This window comes from Echiichthys vipera, assembly GCF_963691815.1.
Source record: "Echiichthys vipera genome assembly, chromosome: 2".
Taxonomy (NCBI): domain Eukaryota; kingdom Metazoa; phylum Chordata; class Actinopteri; order Perciformes; family Trachinidae; genus Echiichthys; species Echiichthys vipera.
Genome location: NC_139827.1, coordinates 2,398,389 through 2,420,719, shown reverse-complemented (window position 1 = coordinate 2,420,719; position 22,331 = coordinate 2,398,389). Strand labels below are relative to the sequence as shown.

At 47.0% G+C, this 22,331-nt stretch overlaps 1 protein-coding gene across 4 annotated transcripts; it reads left to right on the top strand.

Annotated features, from left to right (window-relative positions):
• Positions 1-496: 496 nt before the first annotated feature.
• Positions 497-22,331, top strand: tab1 (TGF-beta activated kinase 1/MAP3K7 binding protein 1). Of its 4 annotated transcripts, none has more exons than XM_083924549.1 (11): positions 497-542; positions 2,289-2,419; positions 4,016-4,169; positions 5,180-5,275; positions 6,166-6,286; positions 11,408-11,524; positions 13,447-13,558; positions 14,933-15,077; positions 15,416-15,629; positions 18,350-18,503; positions 21,690-22,331. In XM_083924549.1, exons 1-11 carry the CDS (start codon positions 510-512, stop codon positions 21,910-21,912), a joined length of 1,500 nt encoding a protein of 499 aa, XP_083780675.1. In that variant the 5' UTR covers positions 497-509; the 3' UTR covers positions 21,913-22,331. The 4 variants fall into 4 exon arrangements, with proteins under 4 accessions (XP_083780675.1, XP_083780674.1, XP_083780673.1 ...); XM_083924548.1 differs by having other exon boundaries at positions 21,687-22,331; XM_083924547.1 differs by having other exon boundaries at positions 6,148-6,286.

Genomic DNA, 22,331 nt, shown 5'->3' with positions numbered 1-22,331 from the left:
TGTGTGATTTTCCTTTTTGTTGTTGTTTTTTAGTTAATTTTGTTTGTTTGTTGCTTCACCTTTGATGTATCGTATTATGTATCATGTATTATTATTACTATTATGTATTTTATATGATAAATGATTCACTTGTTTAACTTTACTACATTCAACCTGCTGAATTTTGAATTATTGAATAAAAAATAACAATAAAAAAATGAGTGTGACAGAATTACACTGATGCTGCCTTAAAATGCTTTCGGAAAAAACAGTGATGAGCAGGATTGGTGCATTCTAATCAACAAAAAACGCCACAAAACGACACAATGAGGAAAGAAGTGAGTATGAAATCCATTTCAAATTGATAACTAAGCATAAACAGCCACGAATCATGTATTTTTATTTTTTTAAATGCAGTAGAAACGTTTTAAAGATGCTAAATGCAAAGGTGTTGTGTTCCCGTTTATCACATCGAAGTGTAAAATCCAGACGTTGCGATGAGTCCGTGAACGCAACACGTCCCGTCCAACATGGCGGCCCAGCGTCGGAACCTGATACAGAGCGTATGTGAAAACTCGGATATTTACGCCTCTCACTGACCTCTAATGTGACTTTAGCACTACAGCTGAAGCGGACTTAGGTGTCTTTTACCCGCAGCAGTGTCCGTCTTTGTTGTTTTTCCCACATTCAGTGGTGTTTCGTTTCTTTCAGTGACGCTAGTGATGCTAGCTAACTTAGTGCAGCCTCTTAAAATGTTTGCTAACAGCTAGCTAGCTACCCAGAACTTTAATCTCAACGCTCCGTAATGCGGTTTACTAGTGTCCCACCACCAGGGGCAGATTATATTACTAATAATAGAAGGAGGTGACGATGTGAGCGGTTCTGACTTTGGGTTGTTTGCTTTATATTTCACACACACACACCGAGCTGAGACTCAAACTCTAAAGCTAACTGGATACTTTGCTGATTAGCTTGGTTCACCTGAGTGAGACTGTGATTGTTCTCATGTGTCCAGGTCGTCGTTCTCCTCAAAGCATGTTCAGTCCAAAGCAACTGGACTTGGTTATTTGTGTAGGAAGACGTTTCACCTCTCATCCAAGAGGCTTCATCAGTTCATGTACGCATCTGACCAGGCTGGGACTGGACCAGGACCAGGACCAGAACCAGGCTGGGACTGGACCAGGACCAGGCTGGACCACGCTGGTAATGGACCAGGACCAGGACCAGGATCAGGCTGGGACTGGACCAGGATCAGGCTGGGACTGGACCAGGACCAGGCTGGGACTGGTCCAGTCCCGGTGTTGTGCCGTATTCAGCAGCCCTGCCGTGAAATGCACCCCGTTTCCGAAATATAATCCCAGCTTTTCTTGCAATTCATAGGTTAAAAAGTGTGTTTTTAATGTGGTTACTTGTATAAACTACTCCTATAGGTGGAAACAACAGCCTTCTGATGCAGAATATCACCTATAATGTGAGGGGGTGCATTTCACACAGGGGTGCTGAATACGGCACAACACCGGGACTGGACCAGTCCCAGCCTGGTCCTGGTCCTGGTCCAGTCCCAGCCTGGTCCTGGTCCTGGTCCAGTCCCAGCCTGGTCTAGTCTCAGTCCCAGTCTGGTCCTGGTCCTGGTCCTGGTCCAGTCCCAGCCTGGTCAGATGCGTACATGACCTGATGAAGCCTCTTGGATGAGAGGTGAAACGTCTTCCTAGACAAATAACCAAGTCCAGTTGCTTTGGACTGAAGTTGCTTTGAGGTCCACCTGAGTATCTTTGGCCTAAACTATTCTTTTAAACTTTGCTCTGTGTGGTTGTTTAACCCTAAATGGTACATGCATACTTCCTGTTAGGCCCTTATTTCCACTCATGTGTGTTGAGTAACGCATCCTGCTGCCCAGCAACACGTTCTATTGCCAGTAAACTCAATGTGCTTTATAATAAAATGGTCATCAACACAAACTATGTGACCCAAACACTCACTTGGGCGACCATGCATGAACGACAGAACATTTCCATTCATCTACTGGTCGAAAAATACCAAAATCTAACATTTTAAAGCATTAACTTGGAGGTTTAAAGGGAGAGATCAATGTGGTTTTTAACAGAAATAGATATGTTTACTGTTTTAAACCGTCTCCTGTTTCCATATCATGCGTAAAACCTGTCTATCTTACGTATATGAAGTGTGTATAAAGGATATAAAAGATGTTCTCTCTGAGCTGCACTGTTCTTACCTGTTAGTGGAAAGCAATATATGCAGACAATGTACTTTTGTGATTTTCACTTTATTGCTTTTCTCCCTCTCGACAGCATCAGAGCTGGACGGACGACCTGCCGCTGTGTCAGATGTGTGGGGTCGGCACCGCGAGCAACTGTGTGTACGGCCCAGACGGTAAAGGGACGCTTAGCCACCCCAACGAGGATGGATACCTCAGGTTCAGGTGAGGCACTCTGGAAACACACATGCCCTGAGTAAGAATGAAGAGAAAGAGAGAGGGATGGAAATAAAAGAGGGGAAAACAGAGACGAAAAAAGACGAATGTCACGTCTGGAGTGACGGCGTCAAAGAACGCAACAGCGTGTCATTCACGCTCAGTTCCTGTAATCGAACCTTATCAAACGACCTGCTGCTCAACCGCCTGATAGCATCATGATGCTGATAGTGCCCACAGTCCACTTCTGAAAGGGGTCCTTGATGCTGTTAGGGATTCTGTGTCTTGCTCAAGGACACTTCAGCAGGGCAGGCTCTTGGCAACATGGAGTCTCTAAAGCCTCTCACATCGTATTTAACAGGGTTGTGCTGGAAATCCTTGAAAACACTTGAATTTTAGTGTCTTTTCAAGGTTTGAAGAGTGAAATGTATGTTGTTGACGATGGCATAAATGATGAAACACAAAGAAAAAGAAGATCTGCATATTTGAGAGACTGAAAAAAGCAGTTTCTGACCATTTTTGCATGAAAAATGACTCTTGATATTAAAAGATTATAAAGAATAGTTCTATTTCTGTGGATCTGTTAGTTGAGTTAGTTTTCCTTTCACTTGTCATTTTGTCTCATTTTGTGTCGTTGGTTGTTTAAAGCACAATAACATCTAATGTAATGTGATGAACATGTGCAATAATAAGTACTGAGTATTGTCAGGCATGAAAATCACATCCGTGAGGAACTCGGAGTAGAGCCGCTGCTCCTTTGCGTTGAAAGGAGCCAGTTGAGGTGGTTCAGGATCATCTGGTAAGGATGAACCCTGGGCGCCTCCCTAGGGAGGTGTTCCAGGCACGTCCAGCTGGGAGGAGGCCTCGGGGAAGACCCAGGACCAGGTGGAGAGATTAGATCTCCACACTGGCCTGGGAACGCCTCAGGATCCCCCAGTTAGAGCTGGTTAATGTGGCCCGGGAAAGGGAAGTTTGGGGTCCCCTGCTGGAGCTGCTGCCCCCACGACCCGACCCCGGATAAGAGGCTGAAGATGAGATGAGAAGAAGAGTGTTCCAGTGAACTTGTTGGGAAGCCAGTGTAAATGAGATAAGACGTGTTTGTGTGTGTGTGCGTGTGTGTTCTGAGTCGACCTGGTAAACAGCCTTGTGCGTGGTTACACCCTTCACAGATTTTCTCTTCCTGATGACTGAAATCATTGCTAATCATGTGTAACTAATCCCTTTTTATCCAAACATTGTTTCCTATACAATACACCCTAATATTTGATGTTTGACGACTGACATTCAGAGTCGTGCTGCTGCACATATCCCATGAGGAAGTGTTGTAGTGATGCGGTCATGCTTTGCAAGGGAAAGTAAAAATAAGCTCTACACATTGTGTAGTTACTGTCAGTTTCACCTGTGGTCTATTTAGTGGTTCTCAAACACGGCATGTCACATATGACCCCCAAACAGAAAAGGATCAGGCCGCCCTCACCCCTGAACCTTCCAATTTACACAGAACACACTATAATCTTTGGGTTTCTTTGACTCTCCGCTGTTTTCCTCCTTTGAAGTTAAACGGACGCCGCGTGATTGTTGTTTTTCTCTTCCTCCTCCAATCAGAGGCGAGGACGGCTGCTTCCTGTATGGGGTGTTTAACGGGTACGATGGCAGCAGAGTGGCAAGCTTTGCCTCCCAGTGTCTGACGGCTGAACTTCTGCTGGGACAGCTCAACTCCAGTCACGCCGACAACGACGTCCAAAGGATCCTCACACAGGTTTGCGTGTGTTTATGTTCAAAGGTTCACATGTTACTGATGAAAGTAGTTTGAAGAGTTAGAAATTAATTTGTGTTATCCAGGGTAGGAAATTGGGTAATTTTCTCACACCTTTGCAGTCTTTCAATGCAAAAACTGACTTAGGGCGCCCTCACACTGTCCTTCCGTCCCTGTTCCTCATCCTGCCGGTGTTGGATCTAAGTGCCCTGAACCGTTAACTGGATGGCAGTGGCTCCAACAGAGTGTTCCCAGGGTGTGTGTGTGATCCCTGAGTATGTTGCTGGCTGTCTTACTCATTCTGCTGGCATACATGGTGTCCCGGTTAGGGAGCTCCAGTCCGATGATACGCTGGGCTGCCTTCACCACCCTGGCCGGTCCTTGCGCTCAGCAGCTGTGCAGTTGGCATACCGAACAGTTATGCAGTGGGTTAGGATGCGCTCAATGACAGACATGTAAAAGCTGAGCGTCAGTGTTTGTGGGAGCTGGGCCTTTTTCAGCTTCCTAAGGAAATCTAGTCTACGTTGAGCCCTCTTGATGAGGTGTTGGAGATCCAGACCGGCTCGTCTGATATCTTGACTCCGAAGAACTTAATGGTCCCCACACATTCCACTGCTCCTCCGTGTATGTGGAGGGGGAGGTGTTCACTTCTCTGTGTCCTCCTGAAGTCAATAATCACCTCTTCTGTCGTCGAGGTGTTAAGGACGAGGTTGTTGTGTCCCCACACCACTCAGTCACATGTTCCATCTCATGCCCGTACGCTGTTTCCTCATTGTCTGAAATCCGTCTGACCAGCGTGGTGTCATCTGCAAACTTTATTATGGACTTTGAATTGTGGATGGGGTGCAGTCACTAGTGAACGATGTAAAAAGAACTGGTCTCTGTAATAGCAACGCTCCAATCCACATGCATTTCACAAAATGTAGAGCATGTCCTTGGCATTTATGTCCTGTGCAAACGGACCTGGATAATCGCCGACATCGTGTCACAGATGCACGTTCTTGTTCTTGCAGGCCTTTGATGTGGTGGAGAAGAGCTACTTTGAGACAATAGACGACGCTCTGGCTGAGAAGGCTCACCTGTCCAACTACCTCCTGCCACACAATGAGGTACACACACACACACACACACACACACACACTCACATTGCAAAGCATATTGACAGATTTGGCTGAAAATTGAGAAGAGGAGTTCTTGGTTTGTTTCCACAGCAACCGCAGATTTGGGCGCTAGTCAGAGCTAATGCTCAGCCTTTGGAAAATGAGCCTGTTATGTTCTAATTGGTCTCCTCAGCATGTTTTATATGATAAGCTGATCTCAGTTTCACTTCTCTAGATCCAGCACTCTCTGCCCCCATCCCCGCCTCCCCCCAAACACACACATACACACACACACACACACACACACACACACACACACACACACACACACACACACACACACACACACACACACATATATTTCTCTCCTTGTGCCCTATCTGCTCTGCATTCACTCTCTACTTCACATAGTGGTACACTATTCACACGGTGCTGGTGTGGGTGTTTTTGTTAGATGATGTTAGTCACTTTTTTGTCACCGTGCGTTGGTTCATTACGAACATCCAGTCATAATCTCATTTTCTCTGATGTCACACTATCTGTGTCTTTCATGCTCATCATCTCCTGCGTTCTTACTCATCTCTTCTCCTCTTTCATCTCACTTCCTGCCTCCTTCCTTTGTCTTCCCCACTCCTCCACTGTTCCCTCTGGTCTTTGTTTCCACTTACCTTTCACCTCCTCTCATGTCTCTTGCTCAATCCTCTTTTATCACTTGTCTCCTCCCCCGTTTTCTCCTTCACTCTGCCCACTCCTGTAATTCTTTCCTCTTTTGCGTTCCCACTCGCCTTCTTCCCCTCCCTCCCTCCCTCCCTGCTTCCTCCCACTCATTATATTTTCCTCTTTTCTCCCTCTGTGTTCCTCGTTTCCTGGCGGCTGGTCAGAATGTGTCATTCCACCAGCTTTCTCCTCAGAGTCAGAAGGTGCAGGAGCGTCTGAAGGAGCTGGAGCAGGAGGTGTCGGGAGGAGCTACGGCCGTGGTGGCACTGATCCTCAACAACAAGCTCTATATCGCCAGTGTTGGTATGGACGCACTCACGTTTACATCGATTGATTTTCATAGTACCCTTTCAGAGATGAGCCTGTGGATGTTCTCATTAGTCCAGGTCGTCGTTATCCCCAAAGAAATTTAAGGAAGCTCTCACACTGTCCGTCCGTCCCGTGCCCCGGGCTTTAGGGTCCTTGTCGCCCCCTCCAGGCCTGTTTGTACTCACACTACCTGGGCCTCGGCGAATGCTTCTTGCTGCCTATACGTCATCACGCCGTAACACGTCACACGCATTGATGACGTCATGGCGATGCGTGGCTTTGTTTCCAGATCTTTCCGTAGACCTCAGAGTTTTTGTGCGTCTTGTCGACTGTTTTTGAATCTTTTCATCGACCAAATCTGCAGTAAACACTCCACCTCCGCATCACACCAACGTGAACCTTTCACCGCCATTGTTTTAAATGTCCGCAGATGGTCCCTCCTTCTTTTTTCTATGTCCCAACAGGCGCACAGAAAATGACCTCAGAACCGCCGTAGACCTCGTGCTCGTACATGTGCAGACGTGCTTTATAAAAGCCCACCTCTCCCAAACGGTACATGGCCGGCAAGCGGACCGCAGCTAGGCGCGGTACGGTTGCACTCAAACTGGTCAAACAAACTAGCCTTTACCCGTAAAACCTGTTTTGGCACGGTACAGATGGACAGTGTGAGTGCGCCCTAAGTCAAAAGCAACTGGACTTGGTTGTTTGTCTTGGAAGACGTTCCAACGACTGTCGTTGGCACTTGGAGAACAAAGGGTTTCCAGTGACATCATCGGCCTTGTGTACGCACTCACTAGAGGTTAAATACCTGGATCTCCACTCCAGATCTTTGGTTCAGTCCCAGCCTGCTCCTGCTCCTGGTCCTGGTCCTGGTCCTGGTCTAGTCCCAGCCTGGTCAGATGCGTAAATAAACTGATGAAGCCTCTTGGATGAGAGGTGAAACGTCTTCCTAGACAAATAACCAAGTCCAAAAAAAAAGCAACTTTTGACTTAAATCTCTTTGGGGCTCACTCAGATGGTTATAGTTAATGTTTCTACAGAGTCCTTATTAAAGGCTTGACAGAATTACTGTGATTTAGTTGCACCTTATTTGTCATCTTTGTAGTAGTGCTGGAAAATATAGTTTGCACCGAAGACCAACCAAAAGTAGCTGTCCACAGAATCTGCTTTACACCAGCAGATGTCAGACTTACGCAGGTTTTGGTTCAGGGCTCGCCACTCTTTGAATATCCCAGTCACAGACCACTTCTTTGGACTGAGTGGGTGGTAAACTATTCACAGAAATCAGAAAGTTCATGAATTCATTTAGGCAATTTCCACCACAGGATATTTCCCAGGGGACCAGAAGCCTTTTGAGGAACTAAACCTTCATTTCAACCGGAGAAAGCAAGGACAAATTTAGTTAGGTGATTCCAGGTGGAGAAAGAAACTCTCTGCTGTGGGAGAAGAACTTTCCAAAAGGTTTGGGAAACGTAGGGGTGGAGTTTTTAAGGGTGGACCAACACTAATTGGACAAACCGCAACATGTAGGTCGGTCAGAACAAGTTTAGGAAGGACAGTGTGAGCGCACTCACACTGTCCTTCCGTACCGTGCCAAAACAGGTTTTTCGGCTAAAGCCTAGTGCATAACTGCGGACAGCCGTCCATGTCCCGTCTGAGAGAGGTGGGCTTTTGTAAAACGCGTTTGCACATGTACGAGCACGAGTGTGCGCACGTGTACGAGCACGAGACCTGGTTCTGACGTCATCTCATGTGCGCCTGTTCGGACATAGAAAATAGAAGGAGGGACCATGCGCGGACATTTAACAACAACAATTGCGGTGAAAGTTTCACGTTGGTGTGATGCGGAGGTGGAGTGTTTACTGCAGATTTGGTCGATGAAAAGATTCAAAAACAGTCGACAAGAGGCACAAAAACTCCGAGGTCTACGGAAAGATCTGGAAACAAAGCCACACATCGCCAAGATGTCATCAATGCATGTGACGTGTTACGGCGTGATGACGTATAGGCAGCAAGAAGCATTCTCCGAGGCCCAGGTAGTGTGAGTACAAACGGGCCTGGAGGGGGGGACAAGGACCCTAAAGCCCGGGGCACGATGCGGAAGGACAGTGCGAGTGCGCCCTGAATCGGACTTCACAGGGACACATTAGTACACGCTGTGATCCCCGTCTGCCATGCCAGCTCGATCCTCACTGAAAATGATCTTGTAGAAAAGAGTGGGGATCCCACATCTGCATAACGTTACTGTGCTGAAAGTTTGGTTCTGCAGAAACCACAACTTGTTCCCGCAGGTTCTGTTTTAATGTGTCCTTCAGACGGATCTCTGAATCATATTGACTCTCTTCATTCAAAGCATACCTACAATGTCGGCCATTGTTTTTGAATCCCTGGTGCCAAATCAGGCTGCAGGGGCAGGCGCATGATGATAGCTTGATAGCTCTCTCTCTCTCTCTGTGTGTGTGTGTGTGTGTGTATAAATGTGTGATGGTGTGATTCCCACCTGACACCTTTAAGCTACAGAGCAGAAACAGAAACATGTGTTTTTGATATTTTTTCAACACCAACCTGCAGGCCTTATTAGATCCTGAACTGTGAGGAAATTCAAATGAGGCAGTGAGAGACAGACATTCACAGACGCACACACACACACACAAACCCACACACACACACACACACACACACCGACCCTGAGGAGCCACAGCTATTCCTTAGAAGTATTTCTCGTTAAGTTAATGATAAAATTCCAGAGTCCAGCTGATACACACAGGGCTTTTTTTAAATGTAACTCTGTGGCTCTTCTTACTTTGCTTAATTTAATCATTAATCAAGGCCGCACTAATTCAAAGAGACTCTGGTTGTGAGCGTACATTTCTTAAATACAACGTTTTAGATGTTTCTGTCTTCTTAGCTAACGGCTCAGATTATGTAGCAGGCAAAGGAAGAGAGCCCCTCACCCTCTCTCTGGGATTTCATTTTCTTTTGTCCTCAATGACGTGGCACAGAGCATGCAATGGGGGGGTGGGGGTGGTGGGGAGGGGGGGGTAGTAATTAGTAGAGAGAAGAAAGAAGGACTGTCTCCCCGCTGGCCCGTTGTGCGAGGGTCAAGAGTTCAAAGTTGACAGAACATGAATCCCAGTGAGCTTTAAACATAAGAGTAAGTGTTCTCTAAAAAGCTCTTCCAGCTGCGTGTTGATGTGAAATGTATTTGACAGTTAAGGTCGTATGACCCATAATTTGATATGCTGTGAGTGGGAGTGCGTGCGGAGGGCAGCCAAGGGTATACAGCCGGCTATCCTTTACGCATACACTATGTAGCAACTGCGACTTTGCACATATGAACAGGAGGATTATCACGAGGCTTACCGAGAGAGAGTATATGGGATATTTGGTGACTGATGGATCAGTCTGGAACACTCCAAAAGTTACGTGGCTTGTCAGCGCCGGCTCATTAACACACAGGGCCACAGTGGCTGAAGCCCAGAGTCCCACAGAAAGGGCAGAAAGAGGCGCACAGGGCCCCCGCATGCAATTTCAGTGTAATGCCGCTAATTGGACGGCCTTGTCTGGAGATTAGACGAGCAGCACCCACTACTCTGGGCGTTTATAGAACTCAAGACGGGGGTGGGGTCGGGCATCATCGGGCTCCCGCTCAGGGGCCCAAAAAATGTAAATATTGAGGTAAAATGAGTCGATGATCTATCCCTTGTTGGTTCGTGTTTCAGCCTGATTCGTCGTTGGAGGTTTTTATTGATTTATTTCATTGTTTGCACAAGAATTTTAAAAGCATACACACAAATTTCAAACTGTGCAGGAAGAGGAAAAAACCCAGAGGGCCTAATTTGAATCCTCCACCATTAAATAATTCACAAAGTAATTGAGATTTCAAAATGCAGAAAATAATAAGTGATGGTAAACTTATGACTAAATGTGTTTGGAAGCAACAAAGATAATTTCCATTTTAAAAAAACAAGAAAAACTGTGTGTGTACTGTGCGCTTGTGTGTGTGCTTGTTTGCGTATGGCGTGTGCTTGCGTGCGTGTACTGTATTGACCCCTGAACAAGTAAATGACCTCTGAGTAACACAAATAAGACATAGACAACAATACACAAGGGTAGCATTTATAAAACGGCCGTCTTTTGACCATCTTTTGTAACACTATCCAGATACGACTTATAGCAAATAGAAAAAGTCCATAATTCCATAATTTGGTTCCCCTGAAATCCTTTAATTGACCTCTGAGTGAGAAATTAGGAGGATGAAGATTTACGAGTCGCATATAAATGTAACTGTGAGTTTGCTTTAAAATAAGTCTTAAACTGTTCAGAAACGTATTTTGTAAATAAAAACACATATTTGAAAAATATTTATGTCAGAACAGACAAATAGACAGAACAGATGAAATATTTGACTCTGATCGGGTCACAAAACATTTCTGGAGGACCGAACTGTTGTTAAGAGTAGTTGGAAAGAAGAAGAATTACTTTATTTATCCCGCAAACGGGGAAATTGAATTTTTTCACTGTATTATTATTCATGTTACACACACACAGGCCTGTAATACACACTTGCACAAATAGGACCTATATACATGCAATTAAAGATAGATGTTAGAGCGAGGGGGCTGCCAGTTACCGGTCCCGAGCAATTGGGGGGTTCAGTGCCTTGCTCAACAGCACCTCGGCAGTGCCCAGGACCGGCGATCCTACGGTTCCCAGCCAAGTCACCTATGGACTGATTCACTGCCGCCTCTTAAGGAGAGATGTTAGAGCGAGGGGGCTGCCAGTGACCAGCGCCCCGTAATCAACCCTCAAATGAAATTACAACATGGGCCTGTGCGTCCCTGCAGAGCACCGTTAGCATCATTAACGTGTAGCTAAATGTGTCATCCTCAAAAATTGAAGAGTAGCAATGAGAACCTCTCTGACATGGTGTTAATAAAGACGGGCCACTCATTCCCCCTTTAAACATGAAATGAAACCTATTCTAACTCCATTCCAGCTTTATTTTCCCTTCCAAATCAAAGGAATTTAATTAAAATGTCTGTAAATGTTGAATGTCCTCCAGCTCACGTTCTAGTTTTGTGAAGCCTCTTATTCGCTTGTGTGGGATTCCAGGTACCAACCGGGCCCTGCTGTGCAAGTCCAGCAGCGATGGCCAGAACCAGGTCCAGCAGATCGGCCGACCACACAGCACGGACAACGAAGACGAGCTGCAGAGGCTGGCTGCACTGGGTGGGTAGCACAGATACACCAGACCATCTTACCACTTTCACTTTGGTGCACTTTGATTCATTCATTCATTCATTCATCTTCAATTGCTTGTCCCTGTCGGGGTCTCGGGGGGGCTGGAGCCGATCCAAGCTGACATTGGGCGTGAGGCGGGGTCCACCCTGGACAGGACGCCAGTCTATCACAGGACACATAGAGACGAACAGAGACAGACAACCATTCACACCTACGGGTGATTTAGAGTCATCAATGAACCCAACACCTGCACGTCTTTGGACTTTCATTCAGATGAGATTTATTTCCACACTATTTTAGGAGTTATTATGATATATGTGTAGTTTCAGATTGTTTTTCTGTGCTGTATGAACCATTCGTTTGGTTCTTCATCACAACTTCCTTTATTTTAAACACAGAACGCTTCAGTTTTAATGAGTGCTCAGTTTGTTTGATTACCGTATTTTCCGCACTACAAGTCGCACCTAAAAACCTTCAAATGTCTCAAAAGCCGACAGTGCTCCTTATAACCCGGTGCTCCTTATATATGGACCAATATTGAGCCACAACAGGTCTCCAACTACGGTGAGCAGCCGCCGACTCTATTTTCCCCCGTAGAAGAAGTAACGCGTGGTGCATGTTGAGATATACGACTACGTGAAGCGTGCCGTTTCATTTCCATGTGTGTGTTTGTGTAAAGAGCCCAAAATGGCTCCTGTTAAGAGACGCGCTTACGACGCAGAGTTGACACTCAAGGCCATTAGTCACGCAGTAGAACACAGGAATAGAGCAGCAGCCAGAGAGTTTAACATGAACCAATCAATGGTGCCGAAGTGGAGGAAGCAACAAGACGACCTGCGCCAAGTAAAGAAGACTAAACAGAGTTTAGAGGTAACAGAGCGAGACGGCTGCAGGAGGACAGAGAGACAACAGAGAGCAGCAAGTAGAAGTGTCCGTACAATCACTATTGGACTGAAGGCAACAGCGCTAGCACGCTAACTTAACATCAATGAGTTTAGAGGCGGTCCTTAACGTGACCCCAGCCTCGACTGTAGCGTCTGTTCTATGCGTCTCATAACGTGGTGCGCCTTATAGTGCGGAAAATACGGTAGTTAATTTCCGATTATTATTATTTGTAACCTTTTTATTCCAACGTTTTAAAAGCTCTGGTATATCGCTTGCATTGGTATAGACAAATATCAAATTGGCACCGTAGCGTAAGTCTTTTCAGGCATATTTCACACGTGCGTGCAGGATACACAGGCCGAAAGGGAGACAGCCATTAGTGCGGACTAGCTGGCACTGAGACAAACGTGGAGCCATCCATCCATGGCTGGACAGCCAAGCTAATGGTCCAGTAATGAGGGCTGTGCATGTAACAGGCGAATGCATTCACTGTGATGGGCTTTGCAGTGGACACACGAGGTGCAGCCCGGGCACCTGTAATGAATATGACGCCAAATTAGCCGCATTGTTTCCCCGAGTTTCACAGCTTACATCATTAGAAGAGGAGGCCGAGCACCGGTCTCTCCCTTTGTTCTCTCTCTCTCTCTTTCGCTCCTTCTCTCCGTCTCCTCCTGTGAGTCACATAATTATTCTGTTGTTCAGGCGCCTCTTCTGAATGATTTAAATGGAATGGCAGTCGTTCCATTAGCCCAGCTGAAGGTGACCTCTCCCCTCATAACGCTATCCACCCCCAAACACACTCACACACACACACACACACACACACACACACACAGCCCTCCTCCTCCAACCCTCATCTCCTGCTTCTACTCATTGCTTTACCTTCTCCCCCCCACACACACACACACACACACACACACTCTCTCTGCCTATTGTCATATCCTCAAACTCATCTCCTCTGTTTGTCCTAACTTTCCACCTCTCCCTGTTTTTAATTGGTCCCCTCTCGCTCCCCTTTCGTGCAGGTGTGGATTCAGCTCGTGTGAGGCAGGCGGGGCAGATTGCCGGTCAGAGCAGCACCAGGCGGCTCGGAGACTACCGGGTTAAGTTGAACTACAATGAGATCGACCTGCTCAGGTGAAGTCAGAGCACTCAGCATCCTGAACACACACACGGCAGCCACTCCTTATCTTATACTCTTACATATCCACCCACAGCCCAATCAATTAAGCACTCAATACCGCTTCAGTAGTCTTTGCAATATGTTGTTTTTATTCCAACACCGTAGGCTGCAGACGTTTTTGAAAACCCAAAATCAAGTTGTGGTTTTACACGGAGTTATGTGCTCAAACTGTTTCCTGGCTTCCCTGTTAAACTCCAGGAAGCCACAGTTATTTTACGCCTCTGCGCCAACGACAGCTGTGACAGTAGCTGTTATGCGTTTGAGCCGTCTGTCCCATTGTTCTGAGCGCAGTATCTCTGGAACCCCCGTAGGGATTTTTTTAAATAGTCCTCTTGGACATTTGAAGGCAGAGGGTCAAGGTCACCCTGACCTCACAGGGTGCATTTTTGGCCATAATTCAACAATTCCTCTGGTAGTTATGATGACAGCCCACACATATACGTGTCTGATAGGACACACACGACAAAGTGATGACATTTTATCCAGTCTTTAAGTCAAGACAAGCTATTTATCTGTTAGATTTAGCATTGTATCGTGTATTTGGACAGGACAGTGGCATTGGTCTGCTTAATTTCCTCTCAGCAGTGTGTGTGTGTGTGTGTGTGTGTGTGTGTGTGTGTGTGTGTGTGTGTGTGTGTGTGTGTGTGTGTGTGTGTGTGTGTGTGTGTGTGTGTGTGTGTGTGTGTGTGTGTGTGTGTGTGTGTGTGTGTGTGTGTGTGTGTGTGTGTGTGTGTGTGTGTGTGTGTGTGTGTGTGTGTGTGTGTGTGTGTGCGCGTGTGTGTCTGTGTCTGCATTTCTCTCTCTCTCTCTCTCCCTCTCCCTCTCTCCCCGGTGTGTGTGTGCACTTAACATCACCTGGACAGGGGGAGGCTCTGTATCCATATCACGGCCCTTGTTATCAGATCTGACTCTGCTCCAGTCGCTCTTTTACCGCAGCTGAACCTCTTGAAACTCCACGATCCGGGGCTCCCTCTCTCACACTTCTCATTTCCTGTTCCTGTCTTTAGTCCAGGCCAAACAAACCAGGCTCAGATATCTACGAGTCACTCCAGTCATGATCCTCCATAAAACACACAACACAGTCTTTATAGAGTTTCCGCCTTATTGCCATCAAAGAGAGTGCAGGAAATTTGATGTGGCTAAAGTTTGGGCAGTTCTTTGGATCCATGAGATTAGCCAGGTTTATTGTGTTAAGCTCAGGTGCACTTATGTCTCTCTGTTCATTTCAGTTCCTCCTTCCACTTCTCTCTCTTCCAGTTCCCCTTTCTCTCTCTTTGATATTAACGTATCTCCTATATCTATCTTCTCCCGTCCTCCCACACCATCAGTGCGGCCAAGATGATGCCAATCATCGCGGAGCCAGAGATTCACGGCAGCCAGTCTTTGGACAGCGTGACGGGCTTCCTGTTGCTGATGTCAGAAGGTCTCATCAATGCCCTTGAGTCCGCCCACGGCCCCGAACAAGCCAATCAGGTTAGCCGATTCACCCTGACACCCTTTTTTTCCCATTTCAAACACTTTCTCTCCACTTGTTGTCTTTTTTTTTAATCTCTGCATTAATGTTTCTCCACCACCTACTCACTATTTCATATCTGTCATATCTTTAAGCTAAGTCGTTACCCTTCCTTTCCTGTTCCTGTACCACCTCCTCCACCCAACTCTCCTCTTTTCTCCTTTTCATTGATGTCATCTTTCTTTTACGACTGGGTTATTTCTGTTATTTGGTCGCCTCGTCATCTCCTTTAGTTCTTCAACTCTAACATCAATCTTTCTTTCTCTGGCTCCGTGTCTCCTCTGCCGTCCGCTGTAAGGAAATCGTTGCCATGGTAGCAGCCGAGCTGGCCTTGCAGACTAGTCTGGAGGCAGTGGCTCAGTCGGTGGTGGAGCGCGTCAAACGGCTGCACCACGACGTCTACATGTCCGGCCGTCAGAGGGCGACCTACTGTTCTCGGCACGAGGACATGACCCTGCTCATTCGGACGCTCAACTACCCACTGGCTGACGGGGCGCTCCCGCCCACACAGGGTAAGGAAAGGCATTCTGGGATCGGTTCATGCTTCATGGAAATACTGTGTAGGGACCAGACCTCCATACTTTTCTTATCAGTGGTTCCAAACCTTTTCTAACTAACTTTAAAACAAGGTGAACTCATGACCCCTCATCAAAGGTTGCATGTTATTATGAGCTGTTAGCACATAAAGCTAAAAATGTATATATTTTTTATTCAAATAAGGCTTTAAGGGGTCAAACTATTCAGTATTTCATAAGGACTTAGCAGAGATGCATCCGAAAAGCAAAGGTTGGCGCTCTTGGACGGTCGTGGCTTCCTGCTGGTGACCACTTAAAATTCAATAACTTTAGTCGTTTTAAACCTTTAAAGTATGTGATTAGATGTTAGGATATAAGAATCATTAAAATATTCCAGGTAGGGAATGAGTCCTGACCCCAAGTGAAGGAGTTCAAGTACCTCGGGATCTTGTTCACGAGTGAGGGGACGATGGAGCGTGAGTTTGTTCGGAGAATCGGAGCAGCGGGGGCGGTGCTGCAGTCGCTCTACCGCACCGTTGTGATGAAAAGAGAGCTGAGGAAGGCAAAGCTGTGGATCTACCGGTCAGTCCTGGTTCCTACCCTCACCTGTGGTCATGAAAGCTGGGTCAGGACCCAAAGAACCAGGTCCCGGGTACAAGCGGTCGAAATGTGTTTCCTCAGGAGGGGGGCTGGAGTCTCCCTTAGAGAGAGGGGGAGAAGTTCAGCATCCTTGAGGAACTCGGAGTAGAGCCGCTGCTCCTTTGTGTTGAAAGGAGCCAGTTGAGGTGGTTCAGGATCATATGGTAAGGATGAACCCTGGGCGCCTCCCTAGGGAGGTGTTCCAGGCACGTCCAGCTGGGAGGAGGCCTCGGGGAAGACCCAGGACCAGGTGGAGAGATTAGATCTCCACACTGGCCTGGGAACGCCTCAGGATCCCCCAGTTAGAGCTGGTTAATGTGGCCCGGGAAAGGGAAGTTTGGGGTCCCCTGCTAAAGCTGCTGCCCCCGCGACCCGACCCCGGATAAGAGGCTGAAGATGAGATGAGGTCACTGACATTTAAAACCATACTGAGAATAAGAGATAAGTCTTATTCTGGAACAGAAAGGAATACATTTATATATATATATATATATATATATATATATATATATATATATATAAATGTTAAATAGCACTAGGTTTATCCTTGAGCAGACAGCCCTGAACAAGAGAACTCAACTATTCCTGGAGGTGTCGTCCAGAATACCACACAGAGCCGAAATAACAAAGCCAAGGCAGAAAAAAAACAATCTACTCTAGGCTCCCAAGTTGTCCATTATATGCTGAAGCAGCACACTGGGTTCAGAGCCAGACTGATGCATGGTTTGGATGATCGGCTGATAATGGCCTGTCACAGACAACAGTAACGGTGTGTATGTGTTTTCCAATATGCGCCAATATGGAAACATTTCTTTACACAATGTTTAATGCAGAAAATGATGCTCGGGGTGTTTTAGACATGGTGTCATAAAGCTATTTATTATACTTTTATCTACGCTTTATTTAAATGATCAGCAAATGACCAATCTGCAGTCGGTCTGAAGACGATTTGGCCTCTGAGGGAAACAACTAATATCTCATCTCATCTCATCTCATCTTCAGCCTCTTATCCGGGGTCGGGTCGCGGGGTCAGCAGCTTTAGCAGGGGACCCCAAACTTCCCTTTCCCGGGCCACATTAACCAGCTCTAACTGGGGGATCCTGAGGCGTTCCCAGGCCAGTGTGGAGATTTAATCTCTCCACCTGGTCCTGGGTCTTCCCCGAGGCCTCCTCCCAGCTGGACGTGCCTGGAACACCTCCCTAGGGAGGCGCCCAGGGTTCATCCTTACCAGATGATCCTGAACCACCTCAACTGGCTAATATATCAGGCTTTTTGGTATTATATATATTAATAGAGAGAGAGCCAACAGACATCCGGGCCAAGACTTCCTCTTCAGAGTCATTGTTTATGGTCTGATTTGCACTTTAAGGCGTGAGAATGGATTCTGGGGTTGAGACGCTATAAACAGTTTTCTGCTGAGTGCAACAGTTAGAAAAATCTAATGAAAGATTGAACTGTCATCAGACGATAACCGATGGTTTGAGATTCCATTTTAGCCAATGCCACACACACACACACACACACACACACACACACACACACACACACACACACACACACACACAGACCCACAGACACACTGTTAACCTGCCCTGCAAGCAACCAAAGCCTACACCCAGACGCAGAACCTGTTAATATCAGCAAATCACTGATACTGAACATGTTTATTTAGCTATTTATTCTCTTTTTATGTGTTTTTTTTATTTTCTGTGTTCATTTATAAACTTGGTTAACCACGCAATACATTGTTTGTATAATAATGTTACATGTCATGCTTTAATCGCACCTTTGCAGAGTCAAATCTGCACTCGCTCCACACAGACAAGCTCCATTTTATTCCAATTAAAAAGAATTCACTATATAATTTCTCCCCTCTAAAATAGTTATCAAGTATCAAATATCACAATATGGAGTTCTTCTTGATAACAGCACTTTGTGAAAAGTATAAAAGAACGACAGCAGTGATGCACCTCAGGCGAGAGCAGAACTGAACGTATTGTTTGTGGAGCTTCGTCCACGCTTCTGAGACGAACAGGATTCGATCGTGTACCTTTTCACATGTGCGTCCTTCCTCCCAGGTGGACGCATCTACCCCGTGTCAGTGCCCTACTCCAACAGCCAGAGCACCAGCAAAACCAGCGTCACCCTCTCACTGGTCATGCCCTCCCAAAACACCCTCACCAACGGCACCAACACTGCCTCCACCCTGGAGGAGGGCACCCCCACACCAGGGTAAGCTCGCTCCGTCTCTTGTCCCTGCGTGCTCTGGGTAAGCTTACGCTGGACCCCTCCTATTCCTATGTTACTCCTTCTGCGTACGTTTTCCTGTCGAGCATGCTCTGAATGAACTTGATTTCTGCTTTTTACCCCCACTGCTGTTGTGTTCACTCTGGCTGAGCTTTTATCAACATTTCCCTCCCGACCGCTGCGTTTATTTAGGCAGTACTTTAGATAACTCCCACGTCCCTCCCTCGCTGTATTTATTTTAGATTAGCTTGATTTTCCCTCCCCTGCGTTCCTCCACTGCTGTGCTTGTTTCTGCTAAAGCATGGTTTTCACTTCCCCATTGTTCCGCCGCTGTGAGCTCTGCGTATCACGCCGGGGTCCCTTTCACAGACGAGAAAGGGAAGACGCATCAGCTGGGAAAGTACTTTAATATCGAGCATAAAGTGCACACCACACACTGCAGGGTTAGCGTATGAACATCATCAGTATCAGTATTGCTCTTAGGGGTCATTTTGACTTTGACAGCAGTGCACAGGAACAAGTTATAGGAACATATTAATGCTTTTCAGAGAAATGCATAATAAAATGTTGTGTTCAAAGGAACCTGCTTGGTGGTGCAGTAGTTACGTACAGTTGCATGGCACGACAGTAGCTGTCTGCGCTCACAAGTATAACAAAACACACCGTCACGTGTTCAGGAGCGCTCAGCGGGGAGTCGGACAGAAAACATGTCGTCTGAGGTACCAGCGAGACAAACGATACACGATCCAAGAAGTCCACTTTGGGTTTCAAAGTTAGTCTGTTATCAGCCGTCGAAACACCGCACAGCTGTTTGTTCCACTCACAGACAGGGTTTGACAGCCGCGGCTATTATTTTATCTTGTGTGAAGAGCAAAGTCATTTCTTTAATCTTCTGCGTCAACAAAAAGAAATACTGTCAGAAGAAAAGCATTTTCTTTCCACTGCATTTAAAGTGTAGTTATCTCACGACTGAGCTGCTGCTGCTGTGTTTCCTCCAGATCTGGATTCAACTTCTTTTTAATTCAATAACCAACGTGCAGGGGATAACTTACAAGCGTCTCGGGCACTTTTCTGTCTCTTTTTCACAATTTGAAAAGATAAAATGTACGATACATGACTTAAGGGGGACGGAGCAGCTGATTAAGATAATTACCTGTGTACAGTGGTTCAGTGGATAATGTGCACAGCAGAGTCAAAAGAGCCTAAAGCTGCTTTTGGATTAAACACTTAACTTGCCATTAACATGTTCTTCTACATTTATAACAAAGCATGAATGAGGGACAGCTTCTACGAGTGGGAGAGCTCACCCTCTTGAATCATCCTGTACTTTAATACAGTATGAGTGTACCGTATTTTCCGCACTTCAAGTTGCACCTAAAAACCTTCACATGTCTCAAAAGCCGACAGTGCGCCTTATAACCCGGTGCTCCTTATATATGGACCAATATTGAGCCACAACAGGTCTCCAACTACGGTGAGCAGCCGCCGACTCTATTTTCCCCCGTAGAAGAAGTAACGCGCGGTGCATGTTGAGATATACGACTGTGTGAAGCGTGCCGTTTCATTTCCATGTGTGTGTTTGTGTAAAGAGCCCAAAATGGCTCCTGTTAAGAGACACGCTTACGACGCAGAGTTTACACTCAAGGCCATTAGTCACGCAGCAGAACACGGGAATAGAGCAGCAGCCAGAGAGTTGAACATGAACAAATCAATGGTGCCGAAGTGGAGGAAGCAACAAGACGACCTCCCCTGACTGTTGTGTTGACGTTCCCTTTAGCGCAGCTCCATCTAATGGATGCAGAACGTAACCCCAGCCTCGACTGTAGCGTTTGTTCTATGCGCCTTATCCTCAAAGCAATTTCAGTCAAAAGCAACTGGACTTGGTTGTTTGTGTAGGAAGACGTTTCACCTCTCATCCAAGAGGCTTCATCAGTTCATGTACGCATCTGACCAGGCTGGGACTGGACCAGGACCAGGACCAGGACGGGACTGGTCCAACTAACTGGTGTGAGATCCAGGTAATTAACCTCTGTAAAACAACTGTTCACACATATCCTCCTGTGACCCCAACGACTGTCGTTCAGACTCAATAGAGCACTAACCAAGTCCAGACCTACTTCCACCATCGACTGCCACTCTAACCACGGTCGTTGGCACTTGGAGCACAAAGGGTTCCAGTGACATCATCGACCTTGGGAGAGGTTAAATACCTGGATCTCCACACTAGTTAGTTGGTCCAGTCCCAGCCTGGTCCAGTCCCGTCCTGGTCCTGGTCCTGGTCCTGGTCAGATGTGTACATGAACTGATGAAGCCTCTTGGATGAGAGGTGAAACGTCTGTCTAGACAAATAACCAAGTCCAGTTGCTTTTGACTGAAATTGCTTTGAGGATAAGGCGCATAGAACAGACGCTACAGTCGATGCTGGCTAGCCTTCACAGGCTCATGCGCCTTATAACGCGGTGCACCTTACACATGAACAAAGTTTCAAAATAAGACATTCACTGTAGGTGTGCCCTCATAATGTGGTGCGCCTTATAGTGCGGAAAATACGGTACACGCGCAGCTCTGATGAGGCTGCTGCTTTGAGGTTGCTGCCCGTGCGTGCTTCTGTTGTCCTCCTTTGCCCTTTGTTCGCTCGTCCACGAGGATTGCTTCTTCTCTTTCCTCTTCCTCTGTGACTTTCACTCTGTGCTGTCTCTCCGCCTGCGACATGGACTCACTGTCTGACTTACATCTGTATTTCTCTTCCTCACGGGCTTGGACCCGCCGATATCCACCTTGTGTCCTACACTCTGTCCTCGCCTCTCCTCTTTTCTGCTCCTTTAGCACGTTTCACCTCGCAACCTGCCAGACCTCTGTCAGCACCCTGCAGCCCATAATTGAACTCCCGTTTTCCCCCCTTTTCGCCCTCTCTCCTCTTCCCCCTCTCCCTCCTCTCCCTCTCTCCACCTCCCTCTTCTCCCTTTCCACCACTCCTCCTCCTCCCCGTCCTCTCCCTCTCTCCACCTCTCTCCTTTGTTTCTCCACCGTGGACCCCTTCCTCTCCGCTGACGCCCCCACTTCTTCCTTCTCTATCCCCACCCTCATACCCGTCTCCTCCTCCACCTCCACCCTACCCAACCAACCACCTTTCTCCTCCTCCCTCTGCTACACCTCCACTGTCCCTAGCAGTCAGAGCCCCACAGCCACCCTCCAGTCCACCAACACCCAGACACAGAGCTCCAGCTCCAGCTCGGGAGACGGCAGCCTGTTCCGGCAGAGGGGCAGCCAGGCGGCTCAGCCCGACGAGACGGGCAGGGTCCCGCCGTACGTGGACTTCAGTCAGTTTTACCGCCTGTGGGGAAGTGACCACAGCGACAGCCAGAGCACCCAGGGAGGACTGGGACCACAGTGAGGAGGACAAGGAGGGGGAGCCGGGTGCCAGTTGGAAAGGGACGGACTGGGTTTTTACAGCGAGGAGCCACGTGGAATGTGAAGGGACAAAGATTTTACATGTCGGTCTGGACGACAGACGAAATGCTTTTAATGTATCATAACTAAAGTGACCTAAAGGTGCATGTGGACGTACGGAGGAAGGACCGGGGCTATCAAGGTCGCGCTAAACGAAAACACAGCAGACACCAAAAAATGTTGGCGCTTCCGTGAGACGCTGGTCACGAGTGCTTGTGAATATATGTAATCCAGGTTTTAGCCGTTATTGTCAGACGTGGGATCTCAAAAGGCGTCAGAGTTGAGAATGATTATGTACTGTAAGGCCCTAAAACGGATTGAATGGATGTGTTTGAAAGTACTTTTTAATTTGTAATGAAATTA